General features: G+C 40.3%; 3 protein-coding genes across 3 annotated transcripts; all 3 read right to left on the reverse strand.

The window, feature by feature from the left end:
• Positions 1-2504: 2504 nt before the first annotated feature.
• Positions 2505-4659, reverse strand: LOC121777163 (G-type lectin S-receptor-like serine/threonine-protein kinase B120). The gene is made up of 7 exons (XM_042174319.1): positions 4360-4659; positions 4161-4268; positions 3872-4074; positions 3560-3770; positions 3229-3472; positions 3000-3150; positions 2505-2919 (listed from the first exon to the last, which is right to left on the reverse strand). Exons 1-7 carry the CDS (start codon positions 4574-4576, stop codon positions 2617-2619), a joined length of 1437 nt encoding a protein of 478 aa, XP_042030253.1. The 5' UTR covers positions 4577-4659; the 3' UTR covers positions 2505-2616.
• LOC121777882 (G-type lectin S-receptor-like serine/threonine-protein kinase At1g11300) lies at positions 4625-6437 on the reverse strand (the record flags this gene model as incomplete). Its single annotated transcript, XM_042175221.1, has 2 exons — positions 5748-6437; positions 4625-4934 (listed from the first exon to the last, which is right to left on the reverse strand). Coding segments are annotated over exons 1-2 (984 nt in total), but the record flags the coding sequence as incomplete, so codon positions are not given.
• A 5744-nt stretch (positions 6438-12181) lies between these two features.
• Positions 12182-13882, reverse strand: LOC121777883 (prolyl endopeptidase-like). The gene has a single exon (XM_042175222.1). It carries the CDS (start codon positions 13880-13882, stop codon positions 12182-12184), a length of 1701 nt encoding a protein of 566 aa, XP_042031156.1.
• Positions 13883-14805: the final 923 nt, after the last annotated feature.

A 14805-nucleotide genomic window follows, 5' to 3' on the forward strand; every position in this document is an offset into this window, starting at 1 on the left:
AGCCCATTGAGCCGCCGCTGCCGAGGACGAGCGGGGGGGGGTCCAGCTTCGCGAGGCTCCTGCCGTCGCTGTTCCCAGGAGGTTAGGCTGGACACGGTGCGGTCCGTTGCCGCTGCTGCACGCCGGGGACGCCTGCGGTCTCGGCTCGCCACCGCTCTTGACACCCCGCTGTCGGATCACTACCTCTCGTCCAGCGTTTTCGCCTCTGGCGGCACGACGTCTCTGCCAGAGCCATTCTCCCTCCGAAGCTAAGTTTCTCGTTTAAAAATTCTCTAGCGTTGATAAATGAAACTTGCGAATTTTCAATAATACTGTAACTTGAGCATTAGGGGATTTCTCTTGCATTCTGTTGGGTTTGATTCTATTTCATCGGGGGGGGTGAGTCTGTGGTGGAAGTTTCGATTCTGTCGTGAAGTGTGGATTTAAGGCATACTCCTATGTTCTTGAGTTTCTGTCCCTAAGTCCTCATGCTTTAGCTATCTACTGTGTGCTACATGATGCTAGTATGGTTTGGAGGATTTACCTCTTGTGATTGCTGAGTGAGGCTGCTCTTACTCTTGCTCGATCCCTCTCTGCCTCAGTTCTTCCTCCCTCTCTTTCGCTTGCTTCTTTGCTACTGAGTTGTGGTATTGAGAGAGGGTGAAGCTGGGATTGTTTATACACCTTTGTCTAACTGAAAGCCTGAGAAAGGCTGGTGTACTTGGCTATAATTGCTGGCTGGTTAGTAGTTGTTCCCTCTGCAGTAAAATCGCAGGGTGTACTCGTGAGTTGGATGAGCCTTTGGCTCCTGGTTGTGCTTTGATATCATAGCTGGAAAGGTGCATTATTCCCTGCATTCCCTTGCTGTACTACTTAACTGTATTTGTCTCCACATGAGGTGTTGTACTAGGTTTATTCATTACTTTTGTTGGTTTATGGCAGGTACGAGTGAAGTACGAGCTGCAGGGACGCAGCCTTGCAGAGTGCAGCCACTGAGGTGAAGTGCTGTTGGCTGACTTACTTCTCCCGGCCCAGCTCTTTCTTATTTTTCTGAAAGGTAAGTTTCTTCTTTCCTTTTTCTAATGCATGGTGCTAGTTTGTCTTTTATCTCATGCACTTAAATTCCATTTTGTGTGCGGTTGGCAGGGACAAGGGAGACCTATTTCCTCTGCCCCTCTAGTTCGGCCCATCGGACCATCGAAAAGATCTGGGCCGCAAGCCCGTGCTGAAGAGGCCCAACGCTAGTTTACACTTTCCTTTTTCTCTCTATAGTGTAATCGAGTAGTTCTACTTGAAAACTCTCTTTTCTTTAACGTGTACTAGTTATTTGGTGTGTATTACTTTTCAAGCATTTGTACTTTATTAGCTTGAAATTCTGAAATCTTGTACCTCTTTTACTCAAGAAATAAACAAATGCTCTTTCATTTTTTTTTAATCAACATCTGTAAATTCAAGGCTTAGCTGGATATACTAACTGTTGTGTTCTGTATGCTCAAAGCTATGAACACTCTTTCTTTTCTCTTTATAAATTTCTAGTATTTATTTCAAAATTCTCGAGAATCTAGGTCTCGGCTATTACAACTCCCTATAAAGTTAAATCTTACAGCTGTATATAATTAAATTAATTTTATGACGAGTTGATAACTAACTAGTCAAAGCTTAATCTATTTGACTTCTATAAATTCAATCTTGATAGTCGCCTTAGTCTTTGCACAAGTCAATCTTGGTAGTTGGATGTACAATACAGATTGTTCTCAAAACACATCCAAATACAACCAATGCAACATTCCATTTAAAATAGTGGATATCATAAGAAATAATATTGCAATTTCTTGCCTAGGTATCTAAGTATCACATTCTTTAATGCTAAATTAAGAATAAAATTCTTAATACTTAAGCATGCTTTCTAATATAAAACCCCAACATATTAACCTCATATTTATCCCAAAATGGTAAAACTATTTTGGAACCATTACCCGTTACATCGACCTTATGCTCCTCAATGAATAATTACTTGTCGCTTCTCTTATTTTTTTCCAAAATTATAGAATAATATCATACAGATACAGACTTACAGGTAGGGGTGGCATTTGTAAATTATTTTTACGACTAGTTTAAACATAATTAAACATAAATATTCCACTTCGACAGAGGCAGCTATAAACAGTTAACAATCTCAATGCGAAGACTTGGAACAATTTTCTTATTTGCATACAGGCAGTCAACATCCATCAAGTTGTGGGCATCATAAGAAATAACATCGCAATTTTCAGGTTATAAGGTATCTAGCATATAGAAATTGAAAGAAAAATATCTTTCTAAATTCGTTCACCATCAAACTGATTGATTTCTTAATCTCCCAAGGCATGTCTAGTTTAATTACTTGGATTTTTGTTTATCGTTTTGCTATAACTCATTGAGCATAGAATTCGATCAATGGCCTGACTTAGGCATCAGAGTGCTAACCAGAGAATAAGGGTTTTAGAGAAAGATAAATTCTACTTTTTGAACAGCAGAAACCCTAACATCATGACCCTAATATAGAATTCTAACCCTAGTGGTTCGACACTCTTAAACGACCCGGAAAATAATTAACAAAGAAAACCTGAGAATAAGCGTATACAATCGGAAATACATTCATCTTCCATCAAGAACAGTGAGAGTGAGTTCGTTACTGGAGAAAACATTTTGGTCTGTTGATCCAGGTCCTGGAATCGAACCATTTTCCACAAACACAGGCTGCTTGGGCAGTGGCAGCTCCACGATATCACGACTCAGCATCGACAGCGCGATTTCAATTGAAGGCCTATCCTTGGGATATTCTTGAACACAAAGCAGGCCTATCTGAATGCATCGAACCATCTCTTCCTCCATCTCTCTACTTGCAATGTTTTCCTCAACGAAACTCAAACCGTTACCCTCACTCCACATTTTCCACGCCTGAAATTCAACATAAATTATTTAATGATCAGGATTAGTTTCAAAAGATTATAAAGCAAGTTAACAAGCTAAGTGCTTACACATCCAACAAGGCTCAAGGACAATTCATCATTGAAATAGTGTGTGTTCTTTTCTCCTTTCACAATCTCCAATATCAGCACCCCGAAGCTGTATACATCAGATTTTTCAGAAAATCTGCCTCCCATTCCGTATTCTGGCGCCATGTATCCGCTGTTAAATTATCTAACCGTGTTAGCAAAATGCGCGTTTATTCTCAGGATGATATATAACTGATTAATATCAACTTACTATGTTCCCACGACTCTTGCAGTATTGCCATGGTCTTCATTGCCTCCGAATATTCTTGCCATCCCAAAATCCGAGATTTTTGGATTCCAGTCTTGGTCTAGTAGAACATTACTTGGCTTTAGGTCTCTGTGAATGATTCTTAGCCTGGAATCTCTATGAAGGTACAAGATGCCTCGCCCGATGCCCTCGATGATGCAGGAACGCATATTCCAATCTAACAGCTTCTTTGTTGGATTTGTAGGACCTGTCCAAACATATATTTTATGAAAACTATGTGGCTGAAAATGTTTTTAAATGCATATATAGGAGGAATGTGATGAGTTGAACTGACCAAAGAGACAAGCGTCCAAGCTTTTGTTTGGCATGTGTTCGTATATCAGAATCTTCTCTTCTTTCTCAACACAGCCTCCCAAAAGTTTGACAAGATTCTTGTGTTGGAGTTTGGATATCACAATCACTTCATTCATGAATTCTTGCATTCCTTGTCCAGAGTCTGTTGATAGTCTCTTCACAGCGATTTCTTTCCCGTTTGCCAGAACTCCCTGCCAAAACACACATCAAACAGCGTATATATGGTCTTGTCATTCAATGGGCTCAAACATGTAGAATTGAGTATTACATCAAACTGTAAAATCATAAGTACCTTGTAAACAGGACCGAAACCACCCCTTCCAAGAAGATTAGTTACATGGAACTGGTTTGTTGCATTAGCAAGCATCTTAAAAGTGAACTTTGGCAACTCACCAATATTAACTTCATTTGATTCATTTCTAAGAACGATTGCAGTTGAATCCGTCGTGAACATATGGCCTGCTTCTACAATACTTGTATCTTTCTCTTTGTCTCCTGATTTCACAAAGAACATGATCATTTCTAGAGTGATATGCAGCAATATATACTTACTGTGTCAAAAGCGATAATAGGTCAATCACCTTTCCTCTTCACTATTAACCACCAAGCAATAAACATCATAACAGATATGCAAACAAAACCCGCAGCTACTCCAATTATGATGTACAACTTTCTCCTCGTGCTGCTATCTGGATCATGAAAAAGATAAGTTTCAATTTAGGCAACCTTGATTGATCATTAAAAGAATAATAAGCTAGTAAAATCTGTGAAGGAAATTACCAAATTCAGACGCAGAGAGACGAATGTAGAGGCTAACACCAACACTACCAAAATCCTGAGTGTCAATCAAGGTATCACTCCAAAACATACAACCAATGTTACCATCATAAGCATAAGCAATGCATGAGCAGTTCCTCCGACATATGGTCCGACATTCATCTTGAACCATAGATAGCAAGGGTTTTGCAAAGTCCGGAACCTTCATATTCTGCAACATCGCAAATCCATCTCCTCCACATTGCAACCGGTTCTTCCTCCTACAACCATCAGTCCAATTCCCTCTCCTCCATTCATCCTCATTTACAGGCTCAAAACCTCTCAAACAACTACAAATAGGCGATTGCATGATATTACAGCTACCAAACGGCCCACACTTCCCGTAAACATCACACTCATTTTCCGGAGCGACCAACACCAAGTCCCATTTGTTTCCATTCCACACCTTCCGTTCCATACTTCCTGAGAAGTTGACGCTGGATATTATATGCCTATCATTCATCAGCTGCGGGGTGAAGAAGAAATTTCCAGCACTGTCATTCGTGACATGATTGAATCCATCTAAGTGGGCGTAGAACCTATGCGGCACGGATACGGATACGCGTATCAGTATCCGAAGGATACGGATACGCGGATACGGCTCTTTCCCAAACAACCCGATACGCGGATACGTTTTAACTATTTTTTTAATAAATAATAATAGTGCATAATAAATCACAAAATAGATATTCTAATGTTATTATACAAATAAAAATAATAAAATTACAAAATATTAAAAGCTAAAGTCAATTTCTTTTATGGTCGATTACACCACATCGATTTTTTGGTTATACTTATCCATATTACCAATAATATTGATCAAAATATTTATTTATAGTTACAAAATTAGACAAAGTTAATGGAGTAATAAATTGGCCCAAAAAATGAGCCCCAAATATACTCCTTTTCCATCGTGACTACTTCTTGCCCAATTCATTCTCCCATTTCCAATTTTCTTCAATCCCTAGTTGAGGCAATAGCGGCGCCTCCCCTTTTTTCTTCTTCTTCTTCTTCTTCTTCATATCCGATTAACTGTCAATTTTGTTCCCAAATCGGATTGAAGTTCGTAAATTGAAAGTTGCGAAGTTCTTCGACAGAGATGGACGTTGATTTCGAAGAGGAGAACCTCAGATCTTTGCAGATAGAGGAGGATGAAGGCCCAATACGGCCCAGCTCGCGGATACGCCGAAGGATACGTATCGAATCTGAGGTTTCCCGGCCCAATACGGCCCAGCTCGCGGATACGCCCAGGATACGTATCGACGGTGTATCCGTCGCGTATCGGTATCGGATACGTATCCGATACGTGATACGGCAACAGGGTGGCGTATCGGTGTTATATAGCGTAGAACAATCTCTTCATCCCAAGAAAAATGAAACCGTTCCACGGCCCACTCCTCAAGCGCGGCCGCCCCTCAATATCCCTGATGTAAAGCTGTGGGGTCCCGCTCGTGACGTCCAGGCCACCGGTGAAGCGCCCTGTCCCGGGGTCCGTGGCGTTTTTCCACGCCGTCAGCAGCACTTGCTTCCCTGTCTTGACGTTCTGGCTTAATGGCATTCCCTGCACCTGAATATCCGTAGGATGTGAGAAAGACTCCCACAACATGTCTCCAGAGGCCTCTTCCCGCAAGACGAGATTGCCAGTGTCAAGGATTTGGACTACTGGATTGGTAGGAGAGGTGGTGAGATTAGTCGACCATACAGTTCGATTAGTCCCGTCCAAGATGACAAGATTGCCGTCTCGGGACAGAGTAACGGAGCCGGAAGAATCAGTGAGGGGTGTGTCTCTGTTGGCGACCCAAATCACGGTTTCTTGGGAGAAGGCGAAGAAGATGGCTAAGTAGCGGTTGGTTGTGTTTGGAGGAGAGAAGAATCCTAGTTTGTAAATTTGTTTTGGGGATGTGATGGTTTGTGAATCTTTGATTACTACACCAGTTGAAATGGTGTCATTTTCTATGCTCAAACATGCAACACTTTGGATGATAAGAAGAAGAAGAAGAATTGATTTGTGAAGAAAGAGTGTCATTTGTCCACTCTTTGGCTTAAGGTATGGAGCAATGGGCTTATGATTTTGGTGGTTTGGAGTGAATGGTTTTATAGTTGAATGAATGGAGCGTGAATTTTAGACCACTTCTCAAAAATTCAAATTGATAATTCTTTTAGTTCAAAGTTGGTGGAGAAGTTTCTTTCGTACATACTCCACAAGAGTAGTATTTAGTGGAGTAACAAGTAGCAGAAAAGATTAAGTATATAGCACTACTCGCTCTGTCCACTATTTAAGAAATCATTTTATAATTTTAGATTATCCATGATTTAAATATTCATTTATTTAAATATACAAATCTCACATTGCACTAACTTTTACACTCACAATTCATTATAAAACTAATATACTAAAAAATTGGTCACATACTCCACCCACTTATCCATTTTAATTTTACTTCACAAAGTCAAACAATTTCTTAAAAGTCATGAGAGTCAAAGTAACTCTTTGAATGGTGGACCAATGGAGTACTAGATAAAAAGAGAATAAAGTATAATATAAACTTTGATTTTTGCCAAAAAGAAAATGAATTATTTAATTTAGAATGTACCAAAAAATAATACAAATCGATTAAGTTACGAAAAAAAACTCTCAATTTAATTTGGAATGTGCTGAAAATAGTAAGAATGGGTTAACTTAGGATGAGAGAGTAATTTAAGTTAGCGATGAGAAATGATTTGTGGTAAACCAAGGGGGAGACTTTGAAAAGTCATTGTACGGAGACTTTGAAAAGTCATTGTACGGCAGGTAATAATTTTGTTTGCTATTGCAGAAATAGCATTACTTTTTTCCATTTTGGTAGACCGATTCCAAAGTCTTAAAAGAGAATAATGTGCATGTGTTGTCTGCTAGCTTTAGTTTAGTGTTTGCATTGTAGTATTCAAATTCAAAGAATTTGAACAAGTGAAAAACTTGGGTTCGACTTACCTACGCGTAAAATTAGACGCACTCACTACGGCAATCATTTGAATTTGAACAAGTAAAAAACTTGGGTTCGACTTTCAAGCGCGTAAAATTAGACGCACTCACTACGGCAATAAGTTTGATGGATTTTTTTTAAAAATTTGGAATTATATTGTATTTCATCCTTCCAGCAATAAATAAGTGGAATTAGTAGAAATGAGTTAGTTGAATTAGATATTTATCCATGGACGGACGAAAAAAGGAGACATTTAATGACTGACGAAGTAAGTATTCTGATAAGACCTATTTCATGCATCGGTTTAAAGGGTAAAAAGTGTGCTACTTGATCAGTTTCATGCGTAAGGCGAGTGTTAATTGTGCAGGAATGCCGCTTGACTAAGGGCAGCAAGGCCAAACTGATCAAGCTGGCGCAAAAGGCCAAAACCGTGTGGGTTGATCAAGGTGGTGATCAAGCAGTTAGGCGGGGGACCACTACATTCCAGAAGGAGGACACGTATGGCCGATGCACTGGAAGGCGATCTTCAATCAGTTATCAAGGACTACAGCTGTGAAACAGAAAATGGGACACGTATCGATGGATAAGACGCGCAAGAACGAAGACGAATCCTCACTCGGTTATCGAAGAAACACTACATTCTAGAAGGAGGACACGTATCAACGGATGAGGCGCGCAATCCCAGTAAGGAAAAATATTCGCTGCCAAAGTTGTTATCATAGCTGGAGGTTGTTGTGAAGAGCATATAAATAGAGGACGCAACGCCATAGTAGAGGGCTTCTTATTCCTTCAGTTCCTTTTCCGCCTGTTCCTGGTTCCGAGTCTTTTTCTCCCAGTTCCAAAATAGCTTAGATTAGAAAGTAGTAATGGTTAGCCAGAAGCAGAGCGACCGAAGGGAGCGCGACAGAGAAACCCAGATCTGTTCGGCGCCGTCTCAAGTTTCCAACTGAGGATCTCTCGGCTTTATTCGCTTTCTTTCACTCTAGATCTAGTTGACTAGTTTGATTTCGTGTTTGTTGCGTAGTTAAAGAATCATTTATTGTTTTGTATTCCGCATCTTCACATTTCTGTTTTGAGTTAAAAATCAAAGTTATATGTTTTCGGAATTTTCGTCTACTGTTCTAGTTTAATCTTTATCTTTAAAAAAAATTTCAAATCCAAAGTTGAACTTTCATTATGTTGAATGGCAGAGTGTTTCATAGATTCGTAGCATGTTTAGGTAGTTAAATTGAAAGGACCACGAGAGGGGCACGAATTCAGACCAAGTTATATTGAAGATAACCGAACCGATTGGATCAGTTAGCAAATGTTGTTGCTACTTGATCGATGCAAACTCGCTCTCGCTCGTTTCCTACCAAAGTAATTTGTAAACTCCCAATTTTGCACTACTTTAAGAGTAAAGCGGCAAGTTCGGGGTCGATCCCACAGAGAAGTTGGTGTGTCGAGTGTGTGAGTAGTGAACAGGGGGTTGGCTGCTGCCACGCTTTAACTTGGGAGTTTTTAACTACTGATTTTACTCTAGGCAGAATTAAACTTGCTGACTTGATCAAGGTAAATTTAACTACTGGGTCAAGTGAATTGCAGGCGAAAACGTAACAGTAAATGCGAGGATGAAAATGAAATAACTTTGATTAAACTAAAACTGAGAACAGTACAACGAAAAGTTTAAACTAAGCTAACACTTTGGGAAACTACGAAAGCAAGTAAAACCAAGAAGAATCTCGGCGGGAAACTTCAGAATACGATGACAGATAACAAGTATTCTGTAGCGCTTCTTCAATTGCCCTTTCTAACTAAGCAACACTTTATCTAAGCTAGGCTAAGCTATCTAGAGAACTGAACTAAGCTAAACTAGACGGAAAGTAAAGGATCGGATTCCTCTTTCTTGTGATGGCACATCCTCTATTTATAAGCTCTACTCGCCCTCCAGCTGGATAACGAGCTTGACAGGGAATATTCACTCACGTTGAGGATGAGCGACTCATTGATTGCTACGTGCTTTTCCTTCTAGAATGTCGACGCTTTTGAGTAACAAATTCATGACTCAGTTCCGTCCTTGCATCTCATATGCCAGCACGTGTCCCCTTCTAGAACGTTGTACTTGATAACAGAATGGTGCGCCACATCCAGCTCATTTCCTCACGTGCCCTTCTTCTGGAAGCCATTGGTCACTGCCTAACTGCTTGATTACTCCCCTTGATCAACTACCCTGATTTATTGGCCTTTTCCGCCGATTGTACTTGCTTGATCAGTTTGGCTTCGTTGCCTTGGTCAAGCGGCATTTCTGCACAATTAACACTTGTTTTGCATGATAAACCGATCAAGTAGTACACATTTTACCCATAAACCGATGCATGAAATAGGCCTTATCATAAATCTTTTATTCCAGTTTGTTGTTTACTTGATCGGTTCGCTATTCTCCAGCATGATGAGTCACTTGATCCAGTAGTTAGCTTACATTCCGCCTAGTTTAATCCAGTAGTCTAAAACTCCCAACATAAAGCGTGACAGCTGTCGAACCCTGCTCACTAAACACACACACTCAACGCACCAGTTTCTCTGTGGGATCGACCACGTACTTGCCGCTTGCTGTTTAAAGTAGGATGCATGTTAGGGAGTTATAAATATTTTTGTGAGAGAGAGAAGCGCCTTGATCAAGTCGCAACGACATTTGCTAACTGATCCACTCGGTCGGTTATTTTTCCATATAACTTGATCACGCGTAATCTTCGTTCCACCATATTAACCGTCCGCGAATATGAATCTCATTTCTTTTCGTCACAAATTTTAAGAAATATTAAGAAAAGTTGGTGGTGCATAAGTCTCACTTACATAGTATTAGTCTTAAATGAAATGTGAGGTGAATGAGTTAGGAATTTGGAGTCTATGACCATTTATAGTAAAAATGAACTGTGACTCTTATTCGCGAACAAACTAAAATGAAAAAATGAAACTTCGGAAGTATTATATTTATATGTGATTGTTGGCAGGGCATGCAGCAAATTATTCGAACTCCCTGTTATATTGGAGATTGAGGATTTAAATTATGCAATAATATTATAATAATCAAATATTGATTGTCATACAAAATTTGGAACTTATGATGAATTTTTTTTATCTATATGTGAATATCCCTACAAATAAGATTAAGAGCTAACTACGATTTAAGAGAGTTTACAAAATTTCTTGCACTATGATTTAAGATCGTTTACAATAAACCACACTTTGATTTCTTACACTATTTATGGATCTTACCCTTTAACTTTTTATCCATTTCTTGTACTCCTATTAATTAAGTATTCAAATTCGATTATATTTTTATTTAATTTAGAAAATTAATTAAAAAGTAAATTCAATTAAACTCAAAGCTGATAGAAAATTTTTCAGTTAAATATCCTAGTTGAATTTATGGACTAATTAAAAAGATTAAACATAAAGTGATAAAACAATAGAGTACTACTACAAAAACATGAAATAGATGAAAAGCGTGGCCCATCAACGATAAGCACGAGTGTTTGGTGTTCGGTTGCCATGACTAATATAATGAGACTATTCATTTAGAATTAAGCTGTGAGATTATTTTAGTTGGAGGGGGAGCTATAACTAATTATCATGAGACTATCCATATAGGATTAAGTTGTGAAGTTCAATCTTATGAACCAAACATATATATTTAATCATGAGATTTAATCTCGCCTAATGAGCTTTATAGCACGACGGTGTATTTTTAAATTAAAAAGAAAGAAGAAATTAAAAGAAAAAGCAAAATGAAAAATGTAGATTATTTAAATGAGTAGTAGTACTCCATATTTTATTTAATACTACTATTATTAAGAATACTGATTGTCCATAAACCTGCGATCATGGTTGATTTTCTAATATGATCATTCAAAAGCCGAGGCTACAAGTTCTCAGTCATTTCTTCATTTTTCTCTTTTTGATTGAAAAAACCTTGATCGAGAATAACCTTAAAATTTATTTTTTATATGCATGTATGATAATTAAAATTTTGTAATCTTGGTTTATTGATGTTATGATAAATAGAGTAATTGTGTAATCGACAAACGAAAGAACGTAAAGAGACACAAAATTTACGTGGTTCACCAACGTTGTGTTGGCTACGTCCACGGGCAAGAACGGAGAACAAATTGTATTATGACTGCGGTTACAGATACATATCTATTGTGCCCTACTCCTATATAAATTGGTACAACAGTGAGACCCCCGTTTGGCTAGCGGCAAACAGTAATGATTCAAGACATCCAAACAAATGAAAAAATCTGATATTCCTACCTCATGAGTATAAGATAAACACGTTGGACAGTGGGTTATCCCCCCTCCTAGCGGGTCACTGCGTATCTTGATTGAACACCTCTCACAATACTGTTGGGTCGGGATGTGGGGCCCTTAGGGTTGGGGTTTTAACCTTTTTGCAAGTACTCCCTCTGTCCCACTACAGATGACTCACTTTCCTTTTTCGTTTGTCACATCCAAGATGACCTATTCCTATAAATGGAAACTGATAAGGGTGAAGTTCCCTTATCACGATAAAAGGCAGTCGCCGGAGCTTTGCCGGTCGATCAAACCAAGATTTAAGATTGTAAAAAGATAAAAACGGTAAAAGCTAAAAAGATAATTTCATATTTCTTGATTGAATAAAGAAAATAACAATAACCCTATTTATAATACTAATACTAACCTAATGAGCAAGAAATAGATATCCTAAAGATACGGTAAATCAAAATAACTAATTAATAAAGATATGGGGATCTTCATGTGGATATGCACGTATCAACTCCCCCGCGGTTAAAATTCACCTGCCCTCAAGGTGGAAACCAATGAGCAATGAGGCATCCTGGCTCCGAAACCCGGCTATCACAAAACTCCGTATGCTCATCAATCTTCATTCTTTGACCATGACCAAATAAAATCACATCTCCAAATGCATATTTCGTGTGGTCGATTTTCTCATTTAGACAACTCATATCGCCTTCCAACTTGCACATATATATAATTCCAGGGACTAGGAAGCTTGTAAATCCAATAAAGATTCTGCTGTCTTTGCGTCGAGCAAAAATTTCAGATACAGTTCCAATGTCAAGTGGTAAATGGTGCAACAGGTCACCTGTTCTCAGGTCCCTTGTGTGCACAACATTTTTCACATCGCTTAAATAATTCACAACTATCCGATTGCCACTTACAGCTGAAGCAGAGTCAAGCACATCCTTTTTATCTTCTTGAAGTACCACAGTCCAGGAATTAGGTTCTGTTAGATCAACTCGTACAAGTTTGTATCTTGGAGGTTTTTTACTTGTGAGGAAGATTAAATCCGTCTCGTCATTTGCAACATAGTGATAGGAAGCATCAAAGTTATCAACAAGCCTTATGAAAGGTAGCAACTCCTTTGTCCCCCTACAACCTTCAAGTTCTTTAGAGAGCAATGATAAATCACAGTAATAAACCTTGTTGACTGGGTCACAACTTTCTCCAATGTACAAAAGAACATACTTCCCATCTTCCGTGACTGAAGCAGAATGTGAATGTTTGGGATTATCATGATCCCTCCAACATAAGATATCTTCAGACTGATTGGTACCCAAAAAATGATAATACACTTCTTGGTTTAAGTTGGAAAGGGTCTCTGTGCCTGCATCTAAATTCTCTCCCTCTTTCGGAGCTGGATAACGGCTGTTGAAAAAACCCTTGCCATCATGCGTCCAACTAATACCCGAAAACTTAACCCATGAAACAACATCAGGCTCAGTGGTTCTATAATCAATCTTGATAACTTTAATGGTCACCCAATCGCTTCCACTTGAACTATTGCCATAGGCCAAGTACTTTCCATCCTCACTAACTGCATTTTCACTCAGTGCCACAGTTCCATCATCACGTAACGTGTTCGAGTGGAGCAAAACCTCAGGTTTCCCTTCCAAACTATCCTGAACATAGAGAACCGTTCGGGAAGCAACATTATTTTCATCAGCTACAGCAGGAGCATCCTCACTAACATCAACAACTTTTACACCCTCTGTGTATCTGAAGGAATCCCGCACCGAGAGAAGCTCACGGTAGTCCTGATCCTCTTCCTTGGAAAATCCCCCATCCGCGATCGGTAAGGACACTGGTTGTCGCTGCTCCTGGGGTTCCCACGACTTGTGACCGTTTTGAATTTGGTGATCTGGGAACCGATTACCCCAGGGATCCCAATCCACGGCCTCATCAGATCCATCGAAATGCGGGGCTTTCATCTTCTCGTAATGTGCATGCTCCTGACGAAATTGATCATAACGGGGTGTGTTAGAATAGCCTGCTCCGTCATGTCGACCCCATGCGTTGTCCCACGCAGACATGTGTCGCCCGGACCGATTCTCCAGCCTATGAGCGGGATTGTCCCACTCTGTCGGTTGTCTGCCAAGATAATGATCAAAGCGTGGCTGAACTAGACGCCCATGATCCAAACGCTGCAAGTGAGAATAGGGACCCTCTTCTCGCCGGTCCCATGCATTCTCCGACGCCGGCATGTGTCTTCCGGCTCGAATGTCCAGTCTATGCGCGGGGATTGTCCCACGCCGTCGCCTGCCTGCCGCGACTCTGCCCGGTGTTGACCCCGTAGCGGTCCCACTGCATCGTCTCCGAGTTCGGCGGAAGAAATCTGCCGCGAGGCGGCCCGGCGAACCCTTGTTGCGTCTGATCCGGCCGAAAGCCAATGCTGCTAGAGCCCGATGCATCCCACGGCATCCCCTCCGAGTGCGGCGTACTATAACTGCCCCGCGCCTGTGCTCCGTCAAATCCTAGAAGTGGGTGAGACGCCACCGCCGTTGCCGTCGCCAAGATCGGCATGTTCCTCGCTGAATCTCCTTTCCCCCGCTGCCCATCATCAAACGGCGGGTCTGGGTCTGGCCATGGCGGAGGATGCGCGACGTTCTGCCGCCGCTCCATCGCGTCGAAGCGCGCCTCCACGCGTGCAAGCGACGCCAGCAGATGTTCGAACGCCATCGCCGTGGAGTCCAGCGATCCACTCGACGCCGTGAATTGCTCAAGGCCGCGTATGACTCCGGCGGAAGTCACAACTTCCGATTCCGTACGGCTCCCCATTCGATTCGACAAGGATAATCTGAGATCGTCAATGAAAGCACCAGTTGATAAGGGTGAAGTTCCCTTATCACGATAAAAGGCAGTCGCCGGAGCTTTGTCGGTCGATCAAACCAAGATTTAAGATTGTAAAAAGATAAAAACGGTAAAAGCTAAAAAGATAATTTCATATTTCTTGATTGAATAAAGAAAATAACAATAACCCTATTTATAATACTAATACTAACCTAATGAGCAAGAAATAGATATCCTAAAGATACGGTAAATCAAAATAACTAATTAATAAAGATATGGGGATCTTCATGTGGATATGCACGTATCAGAAACACATCTATCTCTACTTTATTCCCTC

Source organism: Salvia splendens, chromosome 18 (genome assembly GCF_004379255.2).
Source record: "Salvia splendens isolate huo1 chromosome 18, SspV2, whole genome shotgun sequence".
Classification (NCBI taxonomy): Eukaryota; Viridiplantae; Streptophyta; class Magnoliopsida; order Lamiales; family Lamiaceae; genus Salvia; species Salvia splendens.

Excerpts from the sequence above, each read along its gene's own strand:
- LOC121777883 (XM_042175222.1), bottom strand. The coding sequence starts at position 13,882 with ATGCCGGCGTCGGAGAATGCATGGGACCGGCGAGAAGAGGGTCCCTAT.
- LOC121777163 (XM_042174319.1), bottom strand. The coding sequence starts at position 4,576 with ATGTTGCAGAATATGAAGGTTCCGGACTTTGCAAAACCCTTGCTATCT. Across the intron at positions 3,151-3,228 it reads GCAAGAGTCGTGGGAACATA|CGGATACATGGCGCCAGAAT; the intron begins GTAAGTTGATAT and ends ATAATTTAACAG. Across the intron at positions 2,920-2,999 it reads CCTTGAGCCTTGTTGGATGT|GCGTGGAAAATGTGGAGTGA; the intron begins GTAAGCACTTAG and ends GTTGAATTTCAG.